The sequence below is a fragment of the Salvelinus fontinalis genome, chromosome 8 (genome assembly GCF_029448725.1).
Source record: "Salvelinus fontinalis isolate EN_2023a chromosome 8, ASM2944872v1, whole genome shotgun sequence".
Classification (NCBI taxonomy): Eukaryota; Metazoa; Chordata; class Actinopteri; order Salmoniformes; family Salmonidae; genus Salvelinus; species Salvelinus fontinalis.
Window position 1 is genome coordinate 16,650,442 of NC_074672.1, and position 26,544 is coordinate 16,676,985.

At 41.9% G+C, this 26,544-nt stretch overlaps 1 protein-coding gene across 2 annotated transcripts; it reads right to left on the minus strand.

The window, feature by feature from the left end:
- Nucleotides 1-442: 442 nt before the first annotated feature.
- Nucleotides 443-25,009, minus strand: LOC129860720 (spermatogenesis-associated serine-rich protein 2-like). 2 transcript variants are annotated; one of them, XM_055931407.1, is made up of 13 exons: nt 24,900-25,009; nt 10,562-10,917; nt 9,423-9,502; nt 9,133-9,241; nt 8,917-8,966; nt 8,239-8,470; nt 7,914-8,096; nt 7,682-7,817; nt 6,983-7,041; nt 5,529-5,638; nt 5,268-5,370; nt 3,458-3,591; nt 443-3,330 (listed from the first exon to the last, which is right to left on the minus strand). In XM_055931407.1, exons 2-13 carry the CDS (start codon nt 10,584-10,586, stop codon nt 3,052-3,054), a joined length of 1,500 nt encoding a protein of 499 aa, XP_055787382.1. In that variant the 5' UTR covers nt 10,587-10,917; nt 24,900-25,009; the 3' UTR covers nt 443-3,051. The 2 variants fall into 2 exon arrangements, with proteins under 2 accessions (XP_055787382.1, XP_055787383.1); XM_055931408.1 differs by lacking the exon at nt 24,900-25,009 and adding an exon at nt 19,584-19,650.
- Nucleotides 25,010-26,544: the final 1,535 nt, after the last annotated feature.

Genomic DNA, 26,544 nt, shown 5'->3' on the forward strand with positions numbered 1-26,544 from the left:
TGAGCACAGACGTTCACTTCGCCTAGCCAAGTTCTGCGAGGAGCAAACCGAACCTGAGGACGCCTTAATACACCTACAATGCTGAAGATGGTATACTAAGGCAGGGGTTCAGAAACTTTTTCCAATCGGGGCCCCCCTTCCAGAATTGGGGAACATCGCGCACCCCCCTCGCGCCACATCTTAAACAACCTTACTTCCTCCAGTATGGCCAATTCAATTACAATTCTTACAAACCAAATCCAAAATGCTGGAATGTAGAGCGAAATGTACAACTTTAAGCTTCATTGTCCATATAATTGTGGGGAGAGCAGTTATTTATAAAATGAGAGGTGATAGGCGAGCTTATCACCATTTTTCCCCTTACAGTTAACTTGACCTACGGATCTGTAAAATACAGTCACATTGAAATGGACTGTGCAGATTAAGACAAAGGACACTAATGTATTGCAAACAATCTTTTAATAGTAAAGGAAAAGTGTGCCTTTCTGTGTATTGGGGGGGTGCTTCTATTGGAATGGGCCGTGTATACAAGTGGGCCGTGTATACAAGTGGCGCTTGTATTGGAATGGATGGGGAGGGCAGATGTCTTTGGTCCATACCAGGTGGTAGGGAAGGGGGGGGGTAAGTGAATGAATTGGAGGGAGACAAGCGAAGGCACTTAAGTTTACAGTTGTCATAGGTAAACCATATGCTCAATATGTATATAACATACAAAATGCACCATGTGAGCACAACTAAATTATAGCTACATATATACAGTAAAGATTCAGGAAAGAAAAAATGTAAAAGAAACAATGTTACTCAACCTAGAATAGATTATCCCATTGTAAAACAATCATATTTTTTATTATTATTTATAAGCAGAGTAAGAAAAAAAGGCAGCAACTCGAACAAGACAATATGATCTCTTTGGCGATAACCTATCCAGATAGTTTGGAATGCTGTGAATGTGACTTTACATACATTTGGTAAAAGAGCGATTGAGACAGGCATCATTCATTCCCTATGCAGAATCAGTTCAGCTATTAAAATCAAACCTCAACATGCCCAGCACCAAAAGGTAACAACTAGCAGTGTTGTGGGGATAGAATGCTCTGTACTGTAATGCATGCATCTCCACTACTGTGCATTATGATTACTGAGACTATATTTACAGTGTAGATCTGAGATGAGGAGAGATTTGCTGAAGGCTGGAAGATCTTGGTGTTGGCTACCAAGCCTTACCTGCTCAAGCACAGTTGCTGATACAATTTGTAAGTCGCTCTGGATAAGAGCGTCTGCTAAATGACTTAAATGTAAAATGTAAATGTACATGCCAAGTGATCTGCCCTACTGTATACTCTGCACTTCCACAGAATACTTTGTAAACCAATGAACAAACCAGAACCACATAATCTTTACATTGATGTGCAATATAACGAAACCCAAATTAAGTTATTTTTCTCATGACCAAACTACACTCCTATAAGAAGACTTAAGTACCTGGGGGGAGGGGCAGTTAGTCTAAGTTTCTCTCAATTATTCTACTCATCAGTATTACCCTTTGGTACACAGAGGAAACAGCTAGTTTGTATGATCTTATACACATGCCTTGCAGCTTGACATGAGACCACTCTGCTTTCGCTTAAATGGTAAGCCATACCAAGCCCCATTTCAAAAGAACATTCAGGCCTCTGTAAAGCAAAGTCCCAAAAGCAACATTATGCTCCCAGGCAGTGTACAAGGGGCAACAATGAGGTATTTCTCCAGATTTTGTTCAGTTATTGTAGACATTAAAGAATCTTAAATCCTGGCATTACCATTTACCAATTTGTGCCAACTCAGCAGCCATAAAACATGTTCAAAATAAGACCGAAACAGCATAGACAAATTTGATCTAATTTTTTTCTTCTCTAGGAAACAATTAAGAGGAAAGTAAACGCATCAAAAAGGACAAAGTTCCTACAGCTCACTTTTCAGTAATGTAAAAGATCAGAAGAGTGTGCGCTTAACAGTGTTCGTGATGCGAGCATCTTTGCATTTCTAGAAAGGCAAAGGAAGTTGCAATGTGATACGAGCATGTCAAGTGTATGCTCTTTATGGTCCTGTCTGACACACACTAAACATAAGGAAAGAATGAGAAGACCAAATAACAGCAGAATAGATGTACTAACAAAAGGAAGTCCTAATTCAGATCATACGTGAAGGGGAGTGTAGGTTCCTTTCTCATACCTGAGATTTGAGAAGTCCCACATAATAAAGGATGTATGTAATAAAAAAAAAGGAGCCCTCTCCTTGGATTATACAATAACAATAGGGAGGACAGATAAACCATCCACAAAAAAAAAAAAAATGAATTTACATGTGAGGGAGGGAATAAACTGCTCTCAGACAACCGACGTGATTACCTCTGGTTCACCTGCTAGTTCTGATTAACAACATATTCATCATACATTTCAATGAGTACATATTATTTACAGGAGCAACCAGTATATATGGAAAGCTCTAAAATAATAATATACAATTACGTAGTGTTGATTCTATGCCATTGATGACAATCTCCCATACATACTTGTGAAACCATAGTAAGGGTGTCATGTATCGTCTAAAATAAGGAACTGAAATGGTTTCATAGACTGCAAAAAACTTGCAACCTAAAGCAAAATAAAAATTTGATGCGCGAGAACAAAAACTAAAATAAATCATAACAGATCAAATAAAAATGCATATAAACGCATCACCAGATAATATTTGCTATTTCAGAGGCCAGTGTTAAATCACAGACTCACATAAGGGGACCTGGGTAGCTGCTATATCAACAGGCATGAGAAAATAGGTCTTAATAGCTCATTCTAAAGTATGGAGAAAGTGGCAGAACATGGGTAGCTAATTTTCAAGTTAGGAGGATGAATGGTTGCCTATGGGTGGCACTACAGCTCAATTGACAAAAATATGTAAACTTGTATTCTATTCTTCATTGAGAGGAGTTAGTGGGGTGGAAGGGGCAGGGTATTGAGGGTGGAATGCCAGGGTTAGTAGGGGGTTTGGCAAATGGGCCAGGTAGTTCCGGTGTCAGGGGCAGTGTGTCCGCGGAGGCCTTTGGGGCAGACCGTTATGAGAAGGGTGGTCTTGACGGTAAGAAGAAGATGGACCGGAGTTGGAAGGGGCTCTTGTGGAGTTGGAGGATTGTGTGGCAGTAGGATGGCTGGGGCCATCGCCTTGGCCCTGGTAGCCCTGGGAACGGTAGCCTCCACGATTGGGGTTCCTGTCACGATAGGAGCCGCCATTATACCGCTGCCCACCGGAGTGGTACCCCGGACCCGCCGTGTAACGCCTGTTGCCTAGGAAAGTCTGAAAGTTCAAGTTTAAAATCAAAGTTAAATCAAATAAAACAATCATATGTTGATAATTATTACTCCTAAGGAGACAACATTAATGAGAACTTAGTTGCATGTTTATGGTTGCTTTGTGAGCTAACCGTTTTGTTTGGCTGGGTAGGGCGTCCTTCGTAGCTGGAGGGAGGTGGGGCTTCTAGGGACCCTGGGCTTGTGATGGAGGAGGAGGTGGAGCTACAGCGGGAGCGGCTGGAGTAACCTGTCTGAGGGTGGTACACTGAACAGGGAGGGTGACACGAGGGCAGGTGTTACCATAGAGATACATAAACTCTGCAAAAAAGAAACATCCCTTTTTCAGGACCCTGTCTTTCAAAGATAATTTGTAAAAATCCAAATAACTTCACAGATCTTCATTGAAAAAGGGTTTAAACACTGTTTCCCATGCTTGTTCAATGAACCATAAAAACAATGAATGAACATGCACCTGTGGAACGGTCGTTAAGACACTAACAGCTTACAGACGGTAGGCAATAAAGGTCACAGCTATGAAAACTTAGGACACTAAAGAGGCCTTTCTATTGACTCTGAAAAACACCAAAAGAAAGATGCCCAGGGTCCCTGCTCATCTGCGTGAACGTGCATTAGGCATGCTGCAAGGGAGGCATGCTGCAAGGGAGGCATGAGGACTGCAGATGTGGCCAGGGTAATAAATTGCAATGTCCATACTGTGAGACACCTAAGACAGCGCTACAGGGAGACAGGACGGACAGCTGATGGTCCTCGCAGTGGCAGACAACGCATACATCCGAACGTCACACCTGCGGGACAGGTACAGGATGGCAACAACTGCCCGAGATACACCAGGAACGCACAATCCCTCCATCAGTGTTCAGACTGTCCGCAATATGCTGAGAGGCTGGACTGAGTGCTTGTAGGCCTGTTGTAAGGCAGGTCCTCACCAGACGTCACCGGCAACAATGTCGCCTACAGGCACAAACCCACCGTCGCTGGACCAGACAGGACTGGCAAAAAGTGCTCTTCACTGACGAGTCGCAGTTGTGTCTCAGAGGTGATGGCCGGATTCGCGTTTATCGTCGAAGGAATGAGCATTACACCGAGGCCTGTACTCTGGAGCGGGATCAATTTGGAGGTGGAGGGACCGTCATGGTCTGGGGCGGTGTGTCACAGCATCATCGGACTGAGCTTGTTGTCATTGCAGGCAATCTCAACGATGTGCGTTACAGGGAAGACATCCTCCTCCCTCATGTGGTACCCTTCCTACAGGTTCATCCTGACATGACCCTCCAGCATGACAATGCCACCAGCCATACTGCTCATTCTGTGCGTGATTTCCTGCAAGACAGGAATGTCGGTGTTCTGCCATGGTCAGCGAAGAGCCCGGATCTCAATCCCATTGAGCACGTCTTGGACCTGTTGGATCAGAGGGTGAGGGCTAGGGCCATTCCCCGCAGAAATGTCCGGGAACTTGCTGGTGCCTTGGTGGAAGAGTGGGGTAACCTCTCACAGCAAGAACTGGCAAATCTGGTGCAGTCTGTGAGGAGATGCAATGCAGTACTTTATGCAGCTGGTGGCCACACCAGATACTGACTGTTACTTTTGATTTTGACCCCCCTTTATTCAGGGACACATTATTCCATTTGTTAGTCACATGTCTGTGGAACTTGTTCAGTTTATGTTTCAGTTGTTGAAAATTGTTATGTTCATACAAATTTTTACAAATGTTAAGTTTGCTGAAAATAAACGCAGTTGACAGTGAGAGGACGTTTCTTTTTTTGCTGAGTTTATTATACAAATATGTGTTCTATTTAATTCTGTGGGTGTTACTACCAAGGATATGGATATGCTGCCCTTCAAATAGCAATGCAATACTGTACTAACAATGAGTTTCTGTGAGAGGAAAGACATCAACTAGAGAAGAACAAAGGACTGTACCTGATCCAAATCCTGTGATGCTCATTTTCAGTGGTTCTAGCTCGAAAGTGAACTTCACAGCTTTTCCCAGGTCTTCATCAAATTTACGCTCACTCACAAAGTGCTGCAAAAAAAAAAAAGAGAAAACATATCATCGCTGACCAGGGATTTCAGACTCATCTTAGGTCAGATCATGGCTCAATTCCCACACCACACAGTTTGAGCCGGTTGCACAATTGTCTTGACTATATAGTGTAAGTGTTATTACGGTAGTCAACTTACCTTTATGTCAGCACGCAGCTCACTCAGTTGGTCCTCAGACATGGATGCCGATTGGTCAGTCAGCCTGCGGAGCTCCTCTGCTCTCTTTTGACGGCCATCCAAAATGGCCACTGAAACAGATACACATTATTAGTTTACCACTCACCCCATATTCAGAGGCCTTCAGTTGTACAGAGAGAAATCCACACAGAGGCAATACCATACTGAAACTTGGGACTAGCCATGTCCTCAATATTATAAGGTAAAGGGTAGGCCTATTAGTTGACTGGTTTCTACAAAATAGATCAGATACAACACTGCAGCCATAAATAACTCAAGGCTTTTCCTGGTGTTGACCATTGTCAGGACAGAGGGGGGGGGGGGGGGATAAACACATGCAAAACATGACCAGAGGAAGAGCACCTTGTGTATCAGTTGCCAAAGAGATTCAAATGACAAAGTACTTTTTTCATGAGGGGAAAAAGGGAAGAAAGCAAGTCTCATCCATTAACAGTAACACACATCTAAACGAGGGGAGATTAGGGCAGAAACTGGTACATTTCAAGGAATGTTGGGTTTTTGTAATGTCAAAGAACTGCTCTAGTGTTCCCTCTTCTTCCCTCAATTCCCCACACACCTCGACTCAAAGACAGCATTTAGTCTGCCATGACACCTGACACTATTCACTTTTTCCAGCCTCAGAACACACAACACTGTGCATTGGGAAGAAGGAAAGAATGAGGGCAGAATGGCCCACTTGTGGAAATATGCAGTCTTGCTCTGTCATGTTTCACTACATAGAAGATTATGGTATGTCTAACATCTAAAATAACCCTGAGGAAATACATTTACGACCGTTAGTCTATTTGGAATACCTTAACTGTAGAGCTGACCCCATTTAGTTGTTTGTTTGGTCGATAGGTTGCTGGTTGACAGATTTCTTTAGTCAAGCAGTCACAATTTAGTTTTTTATGGTTCACAAGACACCTGTCTGATTCGAGCCTATTTCAGTGGACTAATCCATTGCGGAGGCCACAGGGATGGAGAATAGGGAATGTTTTTCGTAAACAACTTAGGAATTTCGGTAACAGAACTTTCCAGTCAAACAAGAAAGAACCTAAATGGCTGTAATGTGGCAGCTTCAGCACAATAAACACTGTGCCGTGGTGCCTTTTCGCTGCAGTAGGGAGGAGAGCGAGACAATGCCCACCACTCACACAGTCACTCGCTGTCAGAAACTTTTAACAGTGTGTCTTAATTATTTAATCAAACAGTGTGCATAAAGCATCAGTCAAGCTCAGTGCATATGTATTCAAACACATAGGGTGTGTGTCTATATATGGACAAATAAGTTTAAACAGCAGGACGACTCTGGGACAAAGGCTTTCAGAAAAAAATGTAAACATAGTAAGAATAGAAATAAAGTATAATATACATTGAAGTCCAAATGCTAATTAAAAAGGTGTTGTACTCACTGGCCTCTGCTTTGACTTTGTCCATCTCTGTCAACAGAGTAACCTCTCTGTCCATCAGGCTGAGAGAGCGGGGGAGGGGAAGAGATATGAAATTACATTCTTTACTAAGATAAAGGGATCATGATTCTTTAGATTTCTAAGATAGTCTCTGTACTTTGATTTTGGCTACTCTCACCATTTCTATACTACAATAACACTAGTTAGACTACAGCAATAGACTACATGTTACACTGAAATAGATATTGGTGGTAGTTGTTGTAGAGCAGAGTTGAGAGCAATGCACTTGGAGCTTTAGCCTGCCTGGTAACATCAGGTGATAAATTAGTGAATAGGCCAATAAAAAGAAATACAAACATCTCTTCCATTAACAGTTAGTTTAAAATATTCCCCTCCCTCCCAGACAGTCCTAGCAAAATGATTGCTTATGAAATTGCTCGTGGCTAAGAAGCTATGTTTCTTTTTTACCATTTTAATTTAAAACAAATCACAGTAAAGTACTTAGTTGTTACCCAAAAATGATTTGCTATTGGGTTAAGGCAGGCTGCATTGGACCTTAAAATCAAGGCTCCTAAATTGCTTATATAAACATTCTGCTTAAAATAAGGGAATTTGTGCTGTTATATCCCACCATAAGTTCATATTCCAAATAAACTACAACTTTACAAACTAATGTAGTGGAGGTAATGATGGTAGATGTACCAGCTCTGGAGCTCAGCAAATGTTTGCTTCATGGTCTTGATAGAGGAGTCCATCTCATCCTTGACCACCACTCTGTAGCGAGTGAGCGACACTGTGCATCTCTGCAGGTCCTTCACAGAGCGGTCAATGTTGGGCGCTGAGAGACAAAGAACAAGGTTAGACTAGACATCACCTATTGTCTTAGAAAAACAAAGGCATTACCATTTTTGTTTTAAAGAAATGTGTCACTAACCAATCTTCTTGGCTCCAAACGATCCCTGTTGGTTCTCGTCAGTGGTGAGCACAGAGGAAGTGGATGGCTGGGAGTTAGTACTGGAACGGAACTTGTTGCCACGGGGAGGCTGGTGATTCCTCCCTCCTTGAGCATGGTGAGGGGTGGGGCTTGGGCCACTACAAAGAGAGTCTGCTTCCGCACCTGTTAGGAGAAAGATGTTTTCTGATCTGTAGGGGTTGGTTTCAACTACATGTAGGATTATCAAAAGTCTTATATTGTCGCAACAATCCAAAGGTCATCTGATGGATAAAATAAAGCCACTGAGAACACTCCATTACAATACCTGTGATGTCCGACGTGGCAGGTTCAGAATCCAACTCAGCTGCGTCCAAGGAGGCAGAATCCAACTGCTCACTCAGAGAGTCTAGCGAGTCTCCGTCCAACACGGAGCCATTGGCATGGAACCCATTCACAGCTTCCTTACTCTCAGTCTCAGAGGGCGGCATGGTCTCGGCTGGAGCAGGCTCCTCTGCCAGAGGCTCTGGCTGGGGCTTGGGCTTCTTTTTCTTCTTAGGCTGGATGTTGAATAATCAAAGTTGGATTTTAACCACTAGAATATAAACTTAAACAGCTTTTGAAGTTCATTAATAATTCACATATAGCAATGGTTGAGCAGGTTGTAGGTCCTCATGACACAGATGCCATATTTTCAGCTAGAGCTTCTGACATCAAAGCCAAATAGGTGAAAAAAAGAATAAAACAAAAAACATTTCCTTTGACTAGCATTTAGAGTTTAAAGTTAAAGGCTTTTAAAGTTAGCGTTTTCCCCTCAAAATCTGGATGGGCTGCCACTGGAAGAATATCTTTGGCACTTGTTTTAGAAAGTGCCGTCTCAATCACATGAGGGATAGGCCGTGCTTCAAAATGTCATGACGCATGATACCAAATTTCCAATCATACTCATGTTGCCTTTGCATATAGAATGCAATACCCTGCAGTATAGGACAACAAACAAGTTTACCTTCTTTTTACCAGTTACATTCCACTCCTTCAAGATTTCCACAGCACTACCTGAGAGGAAAACATCAGGTATTAAGAGAGTGACAAGTTGTACTTAATGTACGCAGTTTGAACCAGTGTATTCTTAAATTAGAAATCAAAAAGGTATTTTCCATTCATTTGACTACGGTGTCTGTTCTATATCACAACAAGAATTATCACTATGGCATTTCCATACCTTCTAGGAAAGCCTGGACGGCCTTATCGACACAGTTCTCAAAGTGCTGCAAGACCAGAACTATCTCATTGTTGCTTTTGTTGGGAACAACGGCCCTGACAGCACTAATCTGTGAAGAGAACAAATAAGAGAACGATCTGGCAAATTAAGAAAGGATATGTATCACTATGCTAAACCTAAGGCCATGGGCCTTCTCACCCAATAAAACCTACTAGCTAAAGAGGAATAGTACTTAATGTATTCAAATCAATTGGAATGTTATGCCGAGAGAAATAATTTGCAGTTCTTACCTTCTCCTTCATTCTCTCAAAAGTCCCTCCCTGGGACATAACCATTTTCAAGTTTGTGTCGAACACCATACCAGAGGTATCTGGGGGCAAAGGGAGAAAGGGTTGATTTGGAATTTCTCATTGTTTTCTGCTGGACCCAGGTCTATTTGCAAAACAATTGTAAGTGGATAGGCACATCATTTGCTAAACAAAACTCTCCCCATACCTAGTCATTCCTGGACATTCAAAGTTAGGCCTATTTGTATTGAAAGTAAACCATGTCAGAGAACACAGGGATTATCATAAATCATGTGGAACAGACAGAGGTGATTTACATGAAAAACCTATTAGGACCAAGATATTTCCTTTATGGGCAAATGTGACAAGATGCTTGATGATCTCTCAAGTAAAATATGTACACGTTTAACAACTGTTTCAAGTTGCTTGAGGCCTAAAGATTTTACAACACTTCGAATGGCTTTATATATGCTAGGACCAAAAAGAACAGGCCCTAGAGCCATGAGATTAAACTCAAGAAATATTGGCATCTGGACTGGCCATAAAGGACCCGAGATCTGCATTGAATTTGAACCGGTTATAACTGATGTACAGTTGTAGAAACAGAATGAGTCAGCAAAGCAGGAGTTTATGCATCAGATGGATAAGAATACAGCCCCAAACAAAGTAAGCTCAATGAGATGAGAAACAGCTGGGTTGCTGTGACCCAAATACATGTGGCATGACCAAAGAATGCCAGAGGACAGTTTAACAATGACAATGGACTCAACAGAAGATGTTGTGCTCTGCAAGTCAAAGACAGTCCTAATGGAGAGCTTCATTTCAGAAATAGCTTAACTTTATTCCGGAGAAAAGCTGGGACCCTATCCCATCCAAAATGGACTGCACAGATGTGAGTTCATACTGTCAATCTCTCTCAGCTATCGCCAGCTATTGTTTTTGAAAGGATCCATTCTAACTCAAGAGATCTGGTAGACACTTGATGAAGTTGCATGTCAAGTGCTGCTCGTTCAGCCTAGTGCCAGCTATGTTTTGAGAATCAACTCTAAACATTTAAAATGCACTCACACTAGTTATTGCATTTTCAATACTAGTTCATCTGCTTTTAAAAACATGGCAGAGACGAATGGTAGCACACATACCCTTCTGGCTGTTTTTCTTCGCCATGTTGCAACACCACTAGTCCAAAAGGTACAGTAAGTAGGTCCCAACTGATCCCAGTGTATAGCGTCCCAGTTTATAGCTCAAGTCAAAAACAAATCAATAAAATAATGCACTTTTCCAGATATTCAGTTTGAACTTGTTTCCTAAGTGAAGACTTCAGCGCTTCCTTTGTAGAAATGTTCCTCCTTGATTTTTCCCTCTCAGACAGGAAGCCAACAAAGGCTCACAAATCTGGCAGTAGGAGGGGTTGGAGTAGGCAGGGTCAGATCAGGCCTCCACCACTTAGGCTTGGATTCAACTTTTCTTCTCCGTTCTCCACAAAGTTGAGCCAACTCTGAAAAAAGGAGACAGGGAAATAAGGTTACTGTCTAGGGTGGATGTAATAAGCACACAGGATTAAAAACAGAGTTTCATGAGACGATCCAATGGAACAAACTAGTAGTTCGTAATGAATCTTGACCCATCAAATGCACAAAAAGGAAAATCATAACATTTAGCATATTCAGACAGAAGAATTATTACATTGGTGCCGGAATTACACTGAGTCAGATTTTATACTTAAATGCACCCCCCAAAAAGTATGCCAAAAAATACATGATACAACTCTATGCACAAGGGCTACTATGTTTACTGGAATTAGTGTGCAGATGGTAAATTTGGTTACAGAATTATGGTCAAATCTCCCTCATTTATGCAACCAAAATCATACATATCTCCTCCGAATTAAGATTCAAAGATGTCTGCAGAAAGAATGCGGTGTCAGCTATGACAGGACACATTGAGTTTAAAAATAGATATATTTTAGTCTTTGAACTAGTCGGTGAAGTAAATTTACATCATGGGTTCCTGATCTGCACTATACAGAAATGTATAGGCTAATTATGGATCTGAATATCACTCTCTTCAAGGTGATGCATCCTGAATAGGTACAAAGGCAGAAATGTGCAGTTGCTCTCTTTAGCATATTTGGGTATTATTCTACACACTGGCTATTATTGTAATGAGCTCCGCCCCCAAACAAGACCAGAACAAATATGTACCAATCATAGACATCTATGCTTCACAAGTTTGGACATCACAGAGTACTGTACAGCAGAGTTCAGTAGATAAGTTCAGTATAGTACAATAATATGGCTGGGAATTGCCATTGACTTCACAATACTTTGGTGCCGATACAATATGTATTGAGATTCGAAATGTATTGAGATTTGATACTGTGATTTTATTGTGATTCGACGTTCCAAACATATTGCTCACTATATGTCTGCTGCAGAGGGACAACAGAAGCCATGAGAAAAGTTTTGATCAGTCATGGAAATAAAAAGTTCTGAAAACAATATTGGGCTCCAACTTAGACAGAGCAAGCTATGAAGGAAAAATACTGGAGTTTTTGTGCAGGACCTGCAGGTATAGAAAATTAGCGCAAAAATAAGATTGCCATAGTCAAAATTATATATAAAAAGAATATCCCGATATGTAACTGTATTAACCCCCCCCCAATCGCTACATTATACTGTACTATAGTGTGCTCTACTGTACAAGATATTCCAAACTTGTGAAATGTCTGATTGGTTTAGATTTGGTCCGGCCAGGGCAGACTGACCAAATTTTAACTACTTTTCAACGTTCATGGACATCCGGTGTTGGTCGGTGCTCAGTGGACGAGGATGCTCGTTTCAGTAAATGGAAAGAGGGTATGCGGTATGTGACAGTAGGTGTAAGTAAGAGCCGGCAGAGGTGGCATTAACTGGAGACCGAGCGGTAGAGCGAAAGGTTGTCCTAACTGTTTTCACAGTATTACTTTGTTTTTGGTAACAGAATTACAGACAAGGTAATGTTTCTTAAACTCTTTGCCTTGACAGCTTTGCACACTTGGCATTCTCTCAACCAGCTTCACCTGGAATGCTTTTACAGCAGTCTTGAAGGAGTTCCCACATATGCTGAGCACATTTTGGCTGCTTTTCCTTCACTCTGCAGTCCGACTCATCCCAAACCATCTCAATTTGGTTGAGATAGGGGATTGTGGAGGCCAGGTCATCTGATGCAGCATTCCATCACTTTCCTTCTTGGTCAAATAGCCCTTACACAGCCTGGAGGTATGTTGGGTCATTGTCCTGTTGAAAAACAAATGATATTCCCACTAAACCCAAACAATATGGGATGGCGTATCGCTGCAGAATGCTGTGGTAGCCATGCTGGTTAAGTGTGCCTTGAAATCGAAATAAATCACTGACAGTGTCACCAGCAAAGCACCCCAACACATAACACCTCCATGCTTTACGGTGGGACATAAACATGCGGAGATCATCCGTTCACCCACACGGCGGTTGGAACCAAAGATCTCACATTTAGACTCCAGACAAAAAGGACAAATTTTCACTAATGTCCATTGCTTGTGTTTCTCGACCCAAGCAAGTCTCTTCTTATTGGTGTCCTTTAGTTCTGGTTTCTTTGCAGCAATTTGACCATGAAGGCCTGATTCACGCAGTCTCCTCTGAACAATTGATGTTGAGATGTATCTGTTACTTGAACTCTGAAGCATTTATTTGGGCTGCAATTTCTGAGGCTGGTAACTAATGAACTCATCTTCTGCAGCAGAGGTAACTCTGGGTCTTCAGTCCTGTGGCTGTCCTCGTGAGAGCCAGCTTCATCATAGAGCTTGATGGTTTGAGACTTTTTTGGTTACTACATGATTCCATGTGTTATTTCATAGTTTTGATGTCGTCACTATTATTCTACAATGTAGAAAATAGTACAAATAAAGAAAAACCGTGGAATGAGTAGGTGTTCTAAAACTCTTGACTGGTAGGGTATATGCCTTAATTTCTGAAATAGACTCTTGGCTTTCATCTGATATGCTCCTATAAACGTCACTTTGGTGCTCATAGATCTGTATAGATGGAAATGACCTGATGTCAAGCCTATAACTAGGCGATTCTAGGGAAAACTTATAGAAATGTATACTACTATGAATGTACATTGTCCTGATTTAAAAAAAATAGTAACGCACATCCCATCCACCAAAAAAATATACACTGCTCAAAAAAAATAAAGGGAACACTTAAACAACACATTGTAACTCCAAGTCAATCACACTTCTGTGAAATCAAACTGTCCACTTAGGAAGCAACACTGAATGACAATAAATTTCACATGCTGTTGTGCAAATGGAATAGACAACAGGTGGAAATTATAGGCAATTAGCAAGACACCCCCAATAAAGGAGTGGTTCTGCAGGTGGTGACCACAGACCACTTCTCAGTTCCTATGCTTCCTGGCTGATGTTTTGGTCACTTTTGAATGCTGGCGGTGCTTTCACTCTAGTGGTAGCATGAGACGGAGTCTACAACCCACACAAATGGCTCAGGTAGTGCAGCTCATCCAGGATGGAACATCAATGTGAGCTGTGGCAAGAAGGTTTGCTGTGTCTGTCAGCGTAGTGTCCAGAGCATGGAGGCGCTACCAGGAGACAGACCAGTACATCAGGAGACGTGGAGGAGGCCGTAGGAGGGCAACAACCCAGCAGCAGGACCGCTACCTCCGCCTTTGTGCAAGGAGGAGCAGGAGGAGCACTGCCAGAGCCCTGCAAAATGAGCTCCAGCAGGCCACAAATGTGCATGTGTCTGCTCAAACGGTCAGAAACAGACTCCATGAGGGTGGTATGAGGGCCCGACGTCCACAGGTGGGGGTTGTGCTTACAGCCCAACACCGTGCAGGACGTTTGGCATTTGCCAGAGAACACCAAGATTGGCAAATTCGCCACTGGCGTCCTGTGCTCTTCACAGATGAAAGCAGGTTCACACTGAGCACATGTGACAGACGTGACAGAGTCTGGAGATGCCGTGGAGAACGTTCTGCTGCCTGCAACATCCTCCAGCATGACCGGTTTGGCGGTGGGTTTGGCAGCATGACCGGTTTGGCATGGTGCGGGGTGGCATTTCTTTGGGGGGGCGCACAGCCCTCCATGTGCTCGCCAGAGGTAGCCTGACTGCCATTAGGTACCGAGATGAGATCCTCAGACCCCTTGTGAGACCATATGCTGGTGCGGTTGGCCCTGGGTTCCTCCTACTGCAAGACAATGCTAGACCTCATGTGGCTGGAGTGTGTCAGCAGTTCCTGCAAGAGGAAGGCATTGATGCTATGGACTGGCCCGCCCGTTCCGCAGACCTGAATCCAATTGAGCACATCTGGGACATCATGTCTCGCTCCATCCACCAACGCCACGTTGCACCACAGACTGTCCAGGGGTTGGCGGATGCTTTAGTCCAGGTCTGGGAGGAGATCCCTCAGGAGACCATCCGCCACCTCATCAGGAGCATGCCCAGGCATTGTAGGGAGGTCATACAGGCACGTGGAGGCCACACACACTACTGAGCCTCATTTTGACTTGTTTTAAGGACATTACATCAAAGTTGGATCAGCCTGTAGTGTGGTTTTCCACAAAAAAAATTATATATATTTTTTTAAATAATTGTTATCCCCTTTTCTCCCCAATTTTCGTGGTATCCAATCGCTAGTAATTACTATCTTGTCTCATCGCTACAACTCCCGTACAGGCTCGGGAGAGACGAAGGTCGAAAGCCACGCGTCCTCCGAAGCACAACCCAACCAAGCCGCACTGCTTCTTAACACAGCGCGCCTCCAACCCGGAAGCCAGCCGCACCAATGTGTCGGAGGAAACACCCTGCACCTGGCCCCCTTGGTTAGCGCGCACTGCGCCCGGCCCGCCACAGGAGTCGCTGGAGCGCGATGAGACAAGGATATCCCTACCGGCCAAACCCTCCCTAACCCGGACAACGCTAGCCCAATTGTGCGTCGCCCCACGGACCTCCCGGTCGCGGCCGGCTGCGACAGAGCCTGGGCACAAACCCAGAGACTCTGGTGGCTCAGCTAGCACTGCGATGCAGTGCTCTAGACCACTGCCCCACCCGGGAGGCTTTCCACTTTAATTTTGAGTGTCACTCCAAATCCAGACCTCCATGGGTTGATAAATTAGAATTCCATTGATAATTTTTGTGTGATTTTGTTGTCAGCATATTCAACTATGTAAAGAAAAGTATAATAAGAATATTTCATTCATTCAGATCTAGGATGTGTTATTTTAGTGTTCCCTTTATTTTTTTGAGCAGTATATATATATATATATATAAAAAATAAATCAATAAATTACTGTCTGGCACAACATCCTATACAATCTGCATTCAATATTGTAATTGGCAGAAGCATATTTTCAGTTGGGTTCAAATGCATGGAGAAGAAACCTTTAAATCATGATTTAGTTTAGACCTAATTCCTTTGGGTGAATTAAACCTGACCTAGACATCCAAGACAAACCAGGAGTGGCTTCGGGGACAAGCCTCTGAATGTCCTTGAGCGGCCCTGCCAGAGCCCGGACTTAAACCCGATCTAACATCTCTGAAGAAACCTGAAAATAGCTGTGCAGCGACACTCCCCATCCAACCTGACAGAGCTTGAGAGAATCTGCAGAGAGGAATGGGAGAAACTCCCCAAATACAGGTGTGCCAAGCTTGTAGCGTCATATCCAAGAAGGCTCGAGGCTGTAATCACTGCCAATGGTACTTCAAAGTACTGAGTAAAGGGTGTGAATACTTATGTAAATGTGATGTTGCCCATTTTTTTCTAAAACCTATTTTTGCTTTGTCATTATGGGGTAGTGTGTAGATTAAAGGGGGAAAAAAATTAGAAAGTGAAGGGGTCTGAATACTGACGCCAGCGTGTGCACAACAATGTTTCAAGTCAGTCAAGACATTGATGCATTGTGTTTATCAAGAGGGATGGTGCTTGAATACGTTCTACCCCTGCACAAGGCAGTGTTCCTAGACCATCATTGAAAATAAGTATTTTTTCTTAACTGACTTGCTTAGTTAAATAAAGGTAAAAAAAATACAAATAAAATGTCAACTGTTTTAGTGTTTCTCTTTTCTTCTTTTGCATTGTTGGGAAGGGCCTGTAAGTAAGCATTTCACTGTTAGTCTACACCTGTATACGAAGCATGAGATATAAAATTGTATTTGATCCTTGAACACCACCCTCAGTAAACTGTGGAGTCATTTATAGGCCAGCTGTTTCCCCACTTAGGTTTCTCTTTCTGACCCAGCAATCATGGAAAGGGAAACTTACTGTGCAAACCCACACCCTTTTCATTATCCCTTTACGTCACACTTACTGCATGGCATGCCACCACACCTTTGAACACATCAAATATATGCACTGTCAACAAGTGACGCCAGCATGTGCACAACAATGTTTCAAGTCAGTCAAGACATCGATGCATTGTGTTTATCAAGAGGGATGGTGCTTGATTCCCCAAGTAGGTTACACAATGTGTTGACTTAGGCAAAACACTGAAGAGGATCACGCAATATAAAATATATAAATGTACCTACATTCTAAAAACTGAATGAGATAAGCAAATTGGAGGAAACTGAAATAAGAGGTCCGTTTGAAGCATGAAGCGAATTGACACGGGTCATCATAACTCAAGATGTTGGTAACCCACTGTCTTGTGAGGTGAACAGCACTGTTCAATCAGTCATTATCTTACAGACAATGCATCCTGCAGGGCCTAGATTCAGAAAACTCACAGAACCTCAGATAAAAAGTGTAGCCGTGTTGATCAAAGTTTTTAGGACCTCAGAGACAGATTATACCACCTGAAAAACTCAACACCAGGCTGTGTGTTCCATAATGGATAAATACATTGGGAAATGATTTTGCTTAGAATCTGGACCACTTTGTAGTTTGTGTAATCAAAGGACATGACACACTGATCCAACCAACCAAACAACTTTGCAGTGCTGCCAACTCACGCATTAGGCATGTGAGACACGCATTTAACCCTCTTCACACAAGCCACACCTTTCATTTGTCACGCATTAAAAAAAAATGTATACACACACACACACACACACACACACACACACACACACACACACACACACATATACACACTGGCCAGTAGCACTCAAGTCTGCAGCCATGAAATGCTTTGAAAGGCTGGTCATGGCTTACATCCACACCATTATCCCAGAAACCCCAGACCCACTCCAATTTGCATACCGCCCCAACAGATCCACAGATGACGCAATCTCTATTGCACTCCACACTGCCCTTTCACACCTGGACAAAAGGAACACCTATGTGAGAATGCTATTCATTGACTACAGCTCAGCGTTCAACCCCATAGTGCCCTCAAAGCTCATCACTAAGCTAAGGACCCTGGGACTAAACACCTCCCTCAGCAACTGGATCCTGGACTTCCTGACGGGCGCCAACAGGTGGTAAGGGTAGGTAACAACACATCCGCCATACTGATCAACACGGGCTCCCCTCAGAGGTGCGTGCTTAGTCCCCTCCTGCACTCCCTGCTCACTCATGACTGCACAGCCAGGCACGACTCCAACACCATCATTAAGTTTGCTGATATCACAACAGTGGTAGGCCTGATCACAGACAACGATGAGACAGCCTAAAGGGAGGTCAGAAACCTGACCGTGTGGTCCAAGGACGACAAACTCTCCCTCAATATGATCAAGACAAAGAAGATGATTGTGGATTGTCGACGGTGCAGGTTGAGAGCTTCAAATTCCTTGGCGTCCACATCACCAACAAACTAACATGGTCCAAGCACACCAAGACAGTCGTGAAAAGGGCACGACAAAGCCTATTCCCCCTCAGGAGACTGAAAAGATTTGTCATGGGTCTTCAGATTCTCAAACGGTTTTACAGCTGCACCATCGAGAGCATCCTGACGTGTTGCATCACTGCCTGGTATGGCAAATGCTTGGCCTCCGACCGCAAGGCACTACAGAGGGTAGTGCGTACGGCCTAGTAAATCACCGGGGCCAATCTTCCTGCCATCCAGGACCTCTATACCAGGCGGTGTCAGAGGAAGGCCCTAAAATTTTTCAAAGACTCCAGCCATCCTAGTCATAGACTGTTCTCTCTGCTACCGCACGGCAAGCAGTACCGGAGAGCCAAGCCTAGGTCCAAGAGGCTTCTAAACAGCTTCTACCCCAAGCCATGTTATTTACTGTTGCTCTTTAACTATTTGTTATTATTATTTCTTACATTTCTTTTACATTTTTTTAATGTATTTCCTTAAAACTGCATTGTTGGTTAAGGGCTTGTAAGTAAGCATTTCACTGTAAAGTCTACACCTGTTGTATTCGGCGCATGTGACAAAATTTGATTTGATATATGCACCAATTGAATTTGCCCAGATCCATAGGCTACATTAAATCGACTCGTTTGGTCATTGGCAATTTAGTTCTAGGTTCATTAGGCTTTAATAACAAAAGGCAGCATCCAGAGTGAATTTAGGTAGAGTGACCTGATTTGTCCAAACAGATTGTGAACCCAAATGTGTAACTTATTCTACTGGGTGGGACAATACATTGAAAGATCATTTGGGTTGGGTGTAGGGGCAGATTTAGGCTATATCATGCAGTCTTCAGGATATGTTATTATCAGTTAAATGTATTTTGTCTTTCACAATAGCTTATGTAGCCTAAGTCAATAGTAGAATTCCCCTACACAATGGGCTAAAATATAGACTAATTAGTGTGCTTCCCTCAGCAAGAACACTACCATTATTCCCACTACTTTGATTATTTAACTTCTTAGCAATTTTGATGGTTATTTGAACTCTGATATGCCAGTGTCTCCAAAAATAAATGTACTTTTTTTTTTAAATAACAAAAGTTAAATTAGAGGCTATGCATTTTTGTAAGCATTTATGGACAGAATATAGGTTAAGTCATAAAATGAGAATAGGCTATATTGAAATGCCTCTTGCCTCCAATATCCGGTTTTGAGGTTTTAGCTGATAGACAGAAACCATAGGCATAAATGCAAAAGATCTTGCCTATGTAGATGACAAGGTTTGCAAATCAGCCTCAACCACCTGAAATCAAAATAATATCAATATTTTCTTTGATGTGGTGTAATTCTGTAGAAATCACTGTCACATATTCAAACCTTTAGTATTTAGGAAACATAGACCAGGAGTGGGTGGCCAACCATCTTGGAGCAACAGGTAACTGCCAAAATAAAAGGAAACACTTGAGTAAATGAGGGATACAAAGTATATTGCAAGGTGCTTCCACACGGTGTGATTCCTGAGCTAATAAAGCAATTAACATCCCACCATGCTTAGAGGCAATTATAAAAATGCCCAGTTTCCCATTATTTTGACTACCATGGTTAGAAGAGATCTCACTGACTTTAAAAGATGCGTCCTCAAAGGAGCATAGAGGGTTTAAAAGGTGTGTGTGTCTCAGTAACCAGATTTCAACCCAATTGAACACTTATTGGAGATTCTGGAGCGGCGCTCAAGAGAGCGTTTTCCAACACCAGCAACAAAGCACAGATTGATGGAATTTCTCGTAGAAGAACGGCGTCGCATCCCTCCAATAGAGTACCAGACACTTGTAGAATCTATGCCAAGGCGCATTGAAGCTGTTCTGGCGGCTCATGGTCAAACGACCAATTAAGACACTATACTGGCGTTTCCTTTATTTTGGCAGTTACCTGTACCTCTAAGCTGGATTTTCTACAGTCCTATTTTAAAAAGTGATAGTTCACCTAAATTAATTACATATTGGTTTCTTATAGACAAGGAGAGACTGCAATCCATTCTATGGTTAGCCACCAACCATTAATATGATATGTTAAGTCCCCTATATGGGGGACTGAGCGGTTCTGGACAGGTTCCGACTGACATCTGTCTGCTCTCCCCTTTCACTCTCTTATCGGAGCTGACTTTAAATGTCTGGTTTCACACCCCACAATTCATGAAAAAATGTCATAGAAATGAAACAAAACCACTTTTTCTTGGTCACAGACGGAAGAAATCCCTGTGCTTAAAGCTGAAGTTGTAACAAGTCTGCATACATTTGAATTGCATGTGTGCTCGGCTCAGTGGACACTGAGGAGAAAATTCTCTGTCGGCAATTATATGAAATGGTGACAATACAATATCGGCACTAGGTATGATCATATTTATTTCACAGTTAGAAGAAATTTTACATTTTATACTAAGTAGTTTATAATTTGACTGTCACGATCTTGGAATTTCAGGTGTTGGTGATTGGCATGCCATATGTAGGAGTCAGAGGTGGGGCCGACCGGGGGGTGCATTCCATGCGTCATCACATTTGCAGAGTTATGTAAGATATCTGACTATTCCTAATGTGATTAGTACATTGGATAGTCATAATTTAAGCTAATAATATAACTCAATCACTGTTCGCAAAAAATACTTAAATGCAGCATGTGGTGGAGTAGGCCTAGGCTAGAGCAGATATTCCTTTTTCTTTCCTTGCACAGGAAAAAGTAGGACTTTTTTATCATGCAATTCTTTTACACTTGACTGGAGAGATTAACAGAATCTTATTATTCTTTTTTTCAAGGTGGCACTGACCCAAAGCTTAAAAACTGAATACGCACGCTCATCGGGGATATGGCCAATGCGCCGCTAGTGCCAACAATACTGTAAGCACAATTAAGTTGAGAAATTTGATATGTCTTTTAGTTTAGTCTTTTCGTTGTCTTCTTTGAAGCAATAGCAATTCCCACGATTGCATTTTTAAATATTGCTATATGCCTGGCTGGGCCTCTCTTCCACTGATATTCTTAACTTAATCATCTATTTGGTAACCTATTTGCTGCACCCGTTGCCTTCCGACAGGCTATGCAATCGGCATGACCGATTACAAGTTCTCATAACAATTGGTAATCTGCATTTTTGGACACCGATTGCACTCCACTAGGAGACTGCGTGGTAGGCTGACCAACTGTTACGCAAGTGCAGCAAGTAGCCAAGGTAAGTTGCTAGCTAGCATTAAACGTATCTTATATTAAAAAAAAATCAATCTTGACATAATCACTAGTTAACTACACATGGTTGATGATATTACTAGTTTAACTACCTTGTCCTGCATTGCAAATAATCAATGCGGTGCCTGCTAATTTATCATCGAATGACAGCCTACTTCGTCAAACGGGTGATGATTTAACAAGCGCATTCGTGAAAACAAGCACAGTCGTTGCAACAATGCACCTAACCATAAACATCAATGCCTTTCTTAAAATCAATACACAAGTATATATTTTTTTAAACCTGCATATTTAGTTAAAAGAAATGCATGTTAGCAGGAAATATTAACTAGGGAAATTGTGTCACTTCTCTTGCTTTCTGTGCAAGCAGAGACAGGGTATAGGCAGTAGTTCGGGCCGCCTGGCTCGTTGCGAACTGTGTTTAGACCATTTCTTCCTAACGAAGACTGGAATTAATTTGCCAGAATTTTGCATACTTATAATGTAACATTGAAGGTTGTGCAATGTAACAGCAATATTTAGACTTATGAATGCCTCCCATTCGATAAAATACGGAACGGTTCTGTATTTCACTGAAAGAATAAACGTTTTGATTTCGAAATTATAGTTTCCGGATTTGAACATATTAATGACCCATGGCTCTTATTTATGTGTGTTTATTATAATTAAGTCTATGATTTGATATTTGATAGCGCAGTCTGAGCGGTGGTAGGCAACAGCAGCCTCGTAAGCATTCATTCAAACAGCACTTTACTGCGTTTGCAAGCAGCTCTTAGCAATGCTTGAAGCACAGCTCTGTTTATGACTTCAAGCCTATCAACTCCCGAGATTAGGCTGGCAATACTAGTGCCTATAAGAACATCCAATAGTCAAAGGTAAATGAAATACAAATGGTAGAGAGAAATAGTCCTATAATTCCATTTAATAACTACAACCTAAAACTTCTTAACTGGGAATACTGAAGACTCATGTTACAAGGAACCACCAGCTTTCATATGTTCTCATGTTCTGAGCAAGGAACTTAAACGTTAGCTTTTTTACATGGCACATATTGCACTTTTACTTTCTTCTCCAACAATGTGTTTTTGCATTATTTAAACCAAATTGAACATGTTTCATTATTTATTTGAGACTAAATTGATTTATTTATGTATAATATTAAGTTAAAATAAGTGTTCATTCAGTATTGTTGTAATTATCATTTTTACAAATATATATATATATATATTTTTTTTTTTTAATTAAAGGGCTGATTAATTGATTGGTGCTTTTTTGGTCCTCCAATAGTCAGTATCAGTGTTGAAAAATCCTAATCGGTCGACCTCTAGTTGAGACTGATGTTTTGCAGGTACTATTTAAGGAAGCTGCCAGTTGAGGACTAGTGAGGCCTCTGTTTCTCTAGACACTCTAATGTACTTGTCCTCTTGCTCTGTTGTGCACCAGGGCCTCCCACTCTTTCTATTCTGGTTAGAGACAGTTTGCGCTGTTCTGTGAAGGGAGTAGTACACAGCGTTGTACGAGATCTTCAGTTTCTTGGCAATTTTTCACATGGAATAGCCTTCATTTGTCAGAACAAGAATAGATTGGCAAGTTTCATAAGAAATGTATTTGTTTCTGGACATTTTGAGCCTGTAATCAAACCCACAAATGATGAGGCGCAAGATACTCAACTAGTCTAAAGGCCAGTTTTATTGCTTCTTTAAATCAGAACAGTTTTCAGCTAAGCTAACATAATTGCAAAAGGGTTTTCTAGTGATCAATTAGCATTTTAAAATGATGAACTTGGATTAAGCAACACAACAAGCCATTGGAACACAGGAGTGATGGTTGCTGATAATGGGCCTCTATGTCTATGTAGATATTCCATAAACAAATCTGCCGTTTCCAGCTACAATAGTCATTTACAACATTAACAATGTCTACACTGTATTTCTGATCAATGATATGTTATTTTAATAGACAGAAAATGTGCTTTTATTTCAAAAACAAGGAAATGTCTAAGTGACCCCAAACTTTCAACGGTAGTGTATGTACACATATATACACGTTTGCTGTTTATTTGAATTTTTTACTTTTGGGATTGTGTGTGTATTGTTTTGTATTGCTAGGTATTTTGTATAATTGCATTGTTGGAGCTAGAAACAAGCATTTCGCTGCACCTGCGATAACAATTGCACATTTGTGTACGAGACCAATTAACTTTGGGTGTGTTCATAAATTCAATCTGGAGTGGCGAGTGTGCTCATAGTAAACTCTGGGCGTTCGTAAATTCAGAGTATTGCCATGTCATTGAGTCCGTAAAGTCCAAACGTTTCGGCGGTTGGAGCGTTCAGAGCGCACACTGCTAGCTACGTCAAGACACAAATGAGAGAATACCTCACTGACCATTTTACTCACCCCAGAAGAGGCAGTTTTCATGTTATCCATATAGTTGGTGACGAATTGTGCTGCTGGCAACAATTTAATTACTTTTTTTGCCGACGTTTACTGACATACAGCCAGAGCGAATTTATGTGTAATGACAATAAACCATTGGATTTTCTTTTTAATCCCTTCTCAAACAATTGCTAAATCCGTGTGCTTCCACAGCATGGCAACTAACTTCGCTAGTAAACAAATCTGATCTATGAGTCGTCTGTCTCTTGTGGGCAATATAACGTTACCACTCGGTAAAGATAAGGCAACATTATATGGGTAAACTAGCTCTTTAAAATACTTCGAAACCTAATACGTTCGTCTGTGCGAGCTTCTGAAAATACCACCAGTAGCCTGCTTCTAGATACCTGCTTCTAGATATTAATTAAAAAACAAAAAATTTCTGGCCAATTAAACTAGGTAGCGAAGTCCCAAACTAGAACTCATTTTGTGCAATGTGTTGGTGACTGTATCTTAGCAACGCCAGTCCTGGCTAGCCAAACTTGCCCCATTTTATACTTGGCTAGTTGCTAGCTATATATATTCGCCTAAGTGCATTTATTTATTTAACTAACTAACGTTAACTGGCCGGGTACAATCATAATAATCTACGGAATGTAGCAAACTTAGTGCTAGAGACCACCCAACGCGTTAGCAAGCTAACCTAGCTAGTTAACGTTAACTCTTCTCGCTTTGTTAAAATAACGTGCTAAATCCACAATGAACTGTTCGCAAGGAAGGTAACTAGCAAGCTGTTGGTGTTATTAACGTTACATAACTAACGTTAATATTTTCACAACCCCCTGAGACTGCAGTGTAGTTTATCACTGTATTATTCGTCAACTACGCTAGTTAAATTAATAACGTTAGCTAATTAGCTGCTAGTTCAATTGACAATGCTAGCTAACGTTTGCTAGCTAACGTTCTTGTCTCTCCACAGCAAGCTAGCTAACTGGGTCTGTTTACTAACTTACTAAGATTGCTAGCCATGTATTTAGCTAGCTATATAAAACGTGTATTCTTGAGTGATTCAGCGCTTACCTGGGTGTCTTTCTCCGCAACGTTACCAGTCGTCTATGGTCTCCAATATTTTTGCCCTCAGGCTTAGTCACAAATCTATCCACGTCGTCACTTCCGAACAGACTGAAATCGGTCATGCACGCCACGCATGCCAAAATAACCTTTGGACAACGCGAATGAGTTCACAGAGGCGTGAATTTATGTAAATTGGAATTATTAACACATACTCTTGATCATTTCAAGGGGTAGTCTTGACTGTATTATAACTTTTCTGAGCCATTGATATTCTGAACAAGGACCATGGAGCGCTGTACAAATTATAGGATTGTAAAAAAGATGTAGGCAGAGGGAGAGCTAGTTATGTGGACTCAATCCTGGCTGCAGTGGTATGTCATATCTATTTGCACGGTGGGTGCCTAATTACCTTTGACCTGGACCACAAATGTCTAACACTAAAATACACAGTGTTACAGGATCTTGACATTGATGTGGCACCTGATATTCTCCAGGCATTGTAAAGATCTGATCATCTGCACAGAGTCTATCTGGAACATACCCAAATACTGGCCACACGTTTTCCTATATATACAGTACCATTCAAAAGTTTGGACACAACTACCCATTCAAGGGTTTTTCTTTATTTTTACTATTTTCTACATTGTAGAATAATAGTGAAGACGTCAAAAATATGAAATAACACATTGCATCATGTAGAAACCAAAAAAGTGTTAAACAATAAGGAGAGTGATGGAGTGCTGCATCAGATGACCTGGCCTCCACAATCACCCAAACTCAACCCAGATGGTGCCGAAGAACATGGCCGAAGTTTTACAGTTGAAGTCGGGAGTTTACATACACTTAGGTTGGAGTCATTAAACTCGTTTTTCAACCACACCAATTTCTAGTTAACAAACTATAGTTTTGGCAAGTCAGTTAGGACATCTACTTTGTACATGTGTAACAGTATAACTTTAGTACGTCCCCTCGCACCGACCTCGGGCACGAACCAGGGACCTTCTGCACAAATCAACAACAGTCACCCACGAAGCATCGTTACCCATCGCTCCACAAAAGCCACGGCCCTTGCAAAGCAAGGGGAAACCCTACTTCAAGTCTCAGAGCAAGTGCCGTAACCGATTGAAATGCTATTAGCACGTACCCGCTAACTAGCTAGCCATTTCACATCCGTTACACTCACCCCCCTTTCGACCTCCTCCTTTTCCGCAGCAACCAGTGATCCGGGTCACGGCACCAATGTAACAGTATAACTTTAGTACGTCCCCTCGCACCGACCTCGGGCGCGAACCAGGGACCTTCTGCACACATCAACAACAGTCACCCACGAAGCATCGTTACCCATCGCTCCACAAAAGCCACGGCCCTTGCAGAGCAAGGGGAAACCCTACTTCAAGTCTCAGAGAAAGTGACGTAACCGATTGAAACGCTATTAGCGCGTACCCGCTAACTAGCTAGCCATTTCACATCCGTTACACATGACACAAGTCATTTTTCCAACAATTGTTTACAGACAGATTATTTCACTGTATCACAATTCCAGTGGGACAGAAGTTTACATACACTAAGTTGACTGTGCCTTTAAACAGCTTGGAAAATTCCAGAAAATTATGTCATAGCTTTAGAAGCTTCTGATAGGCTAATTGACATC

Coding starts and splice junctions, on each gene's coding strand:
- LOC129860720 (XM_055931407.1), bottom strand. CDS start 10,586: ATGGCGAAGAAAAACAGCCAGAAGG. Junction 8,097..8,238: donor TGCCACGTCGGACATCACAG/GTATTGTAATGG, acceptor TTCTCCTAACAG/GTGCGGAAGCAGACTCTCTT. Junction 5,639..6,982: donor CAAAGTCAAAGCAGAGGCCA/GTGAGTACAACA, acceptor TATCTGTTTCAG/TGGCCATTTTGGATGGCCGT.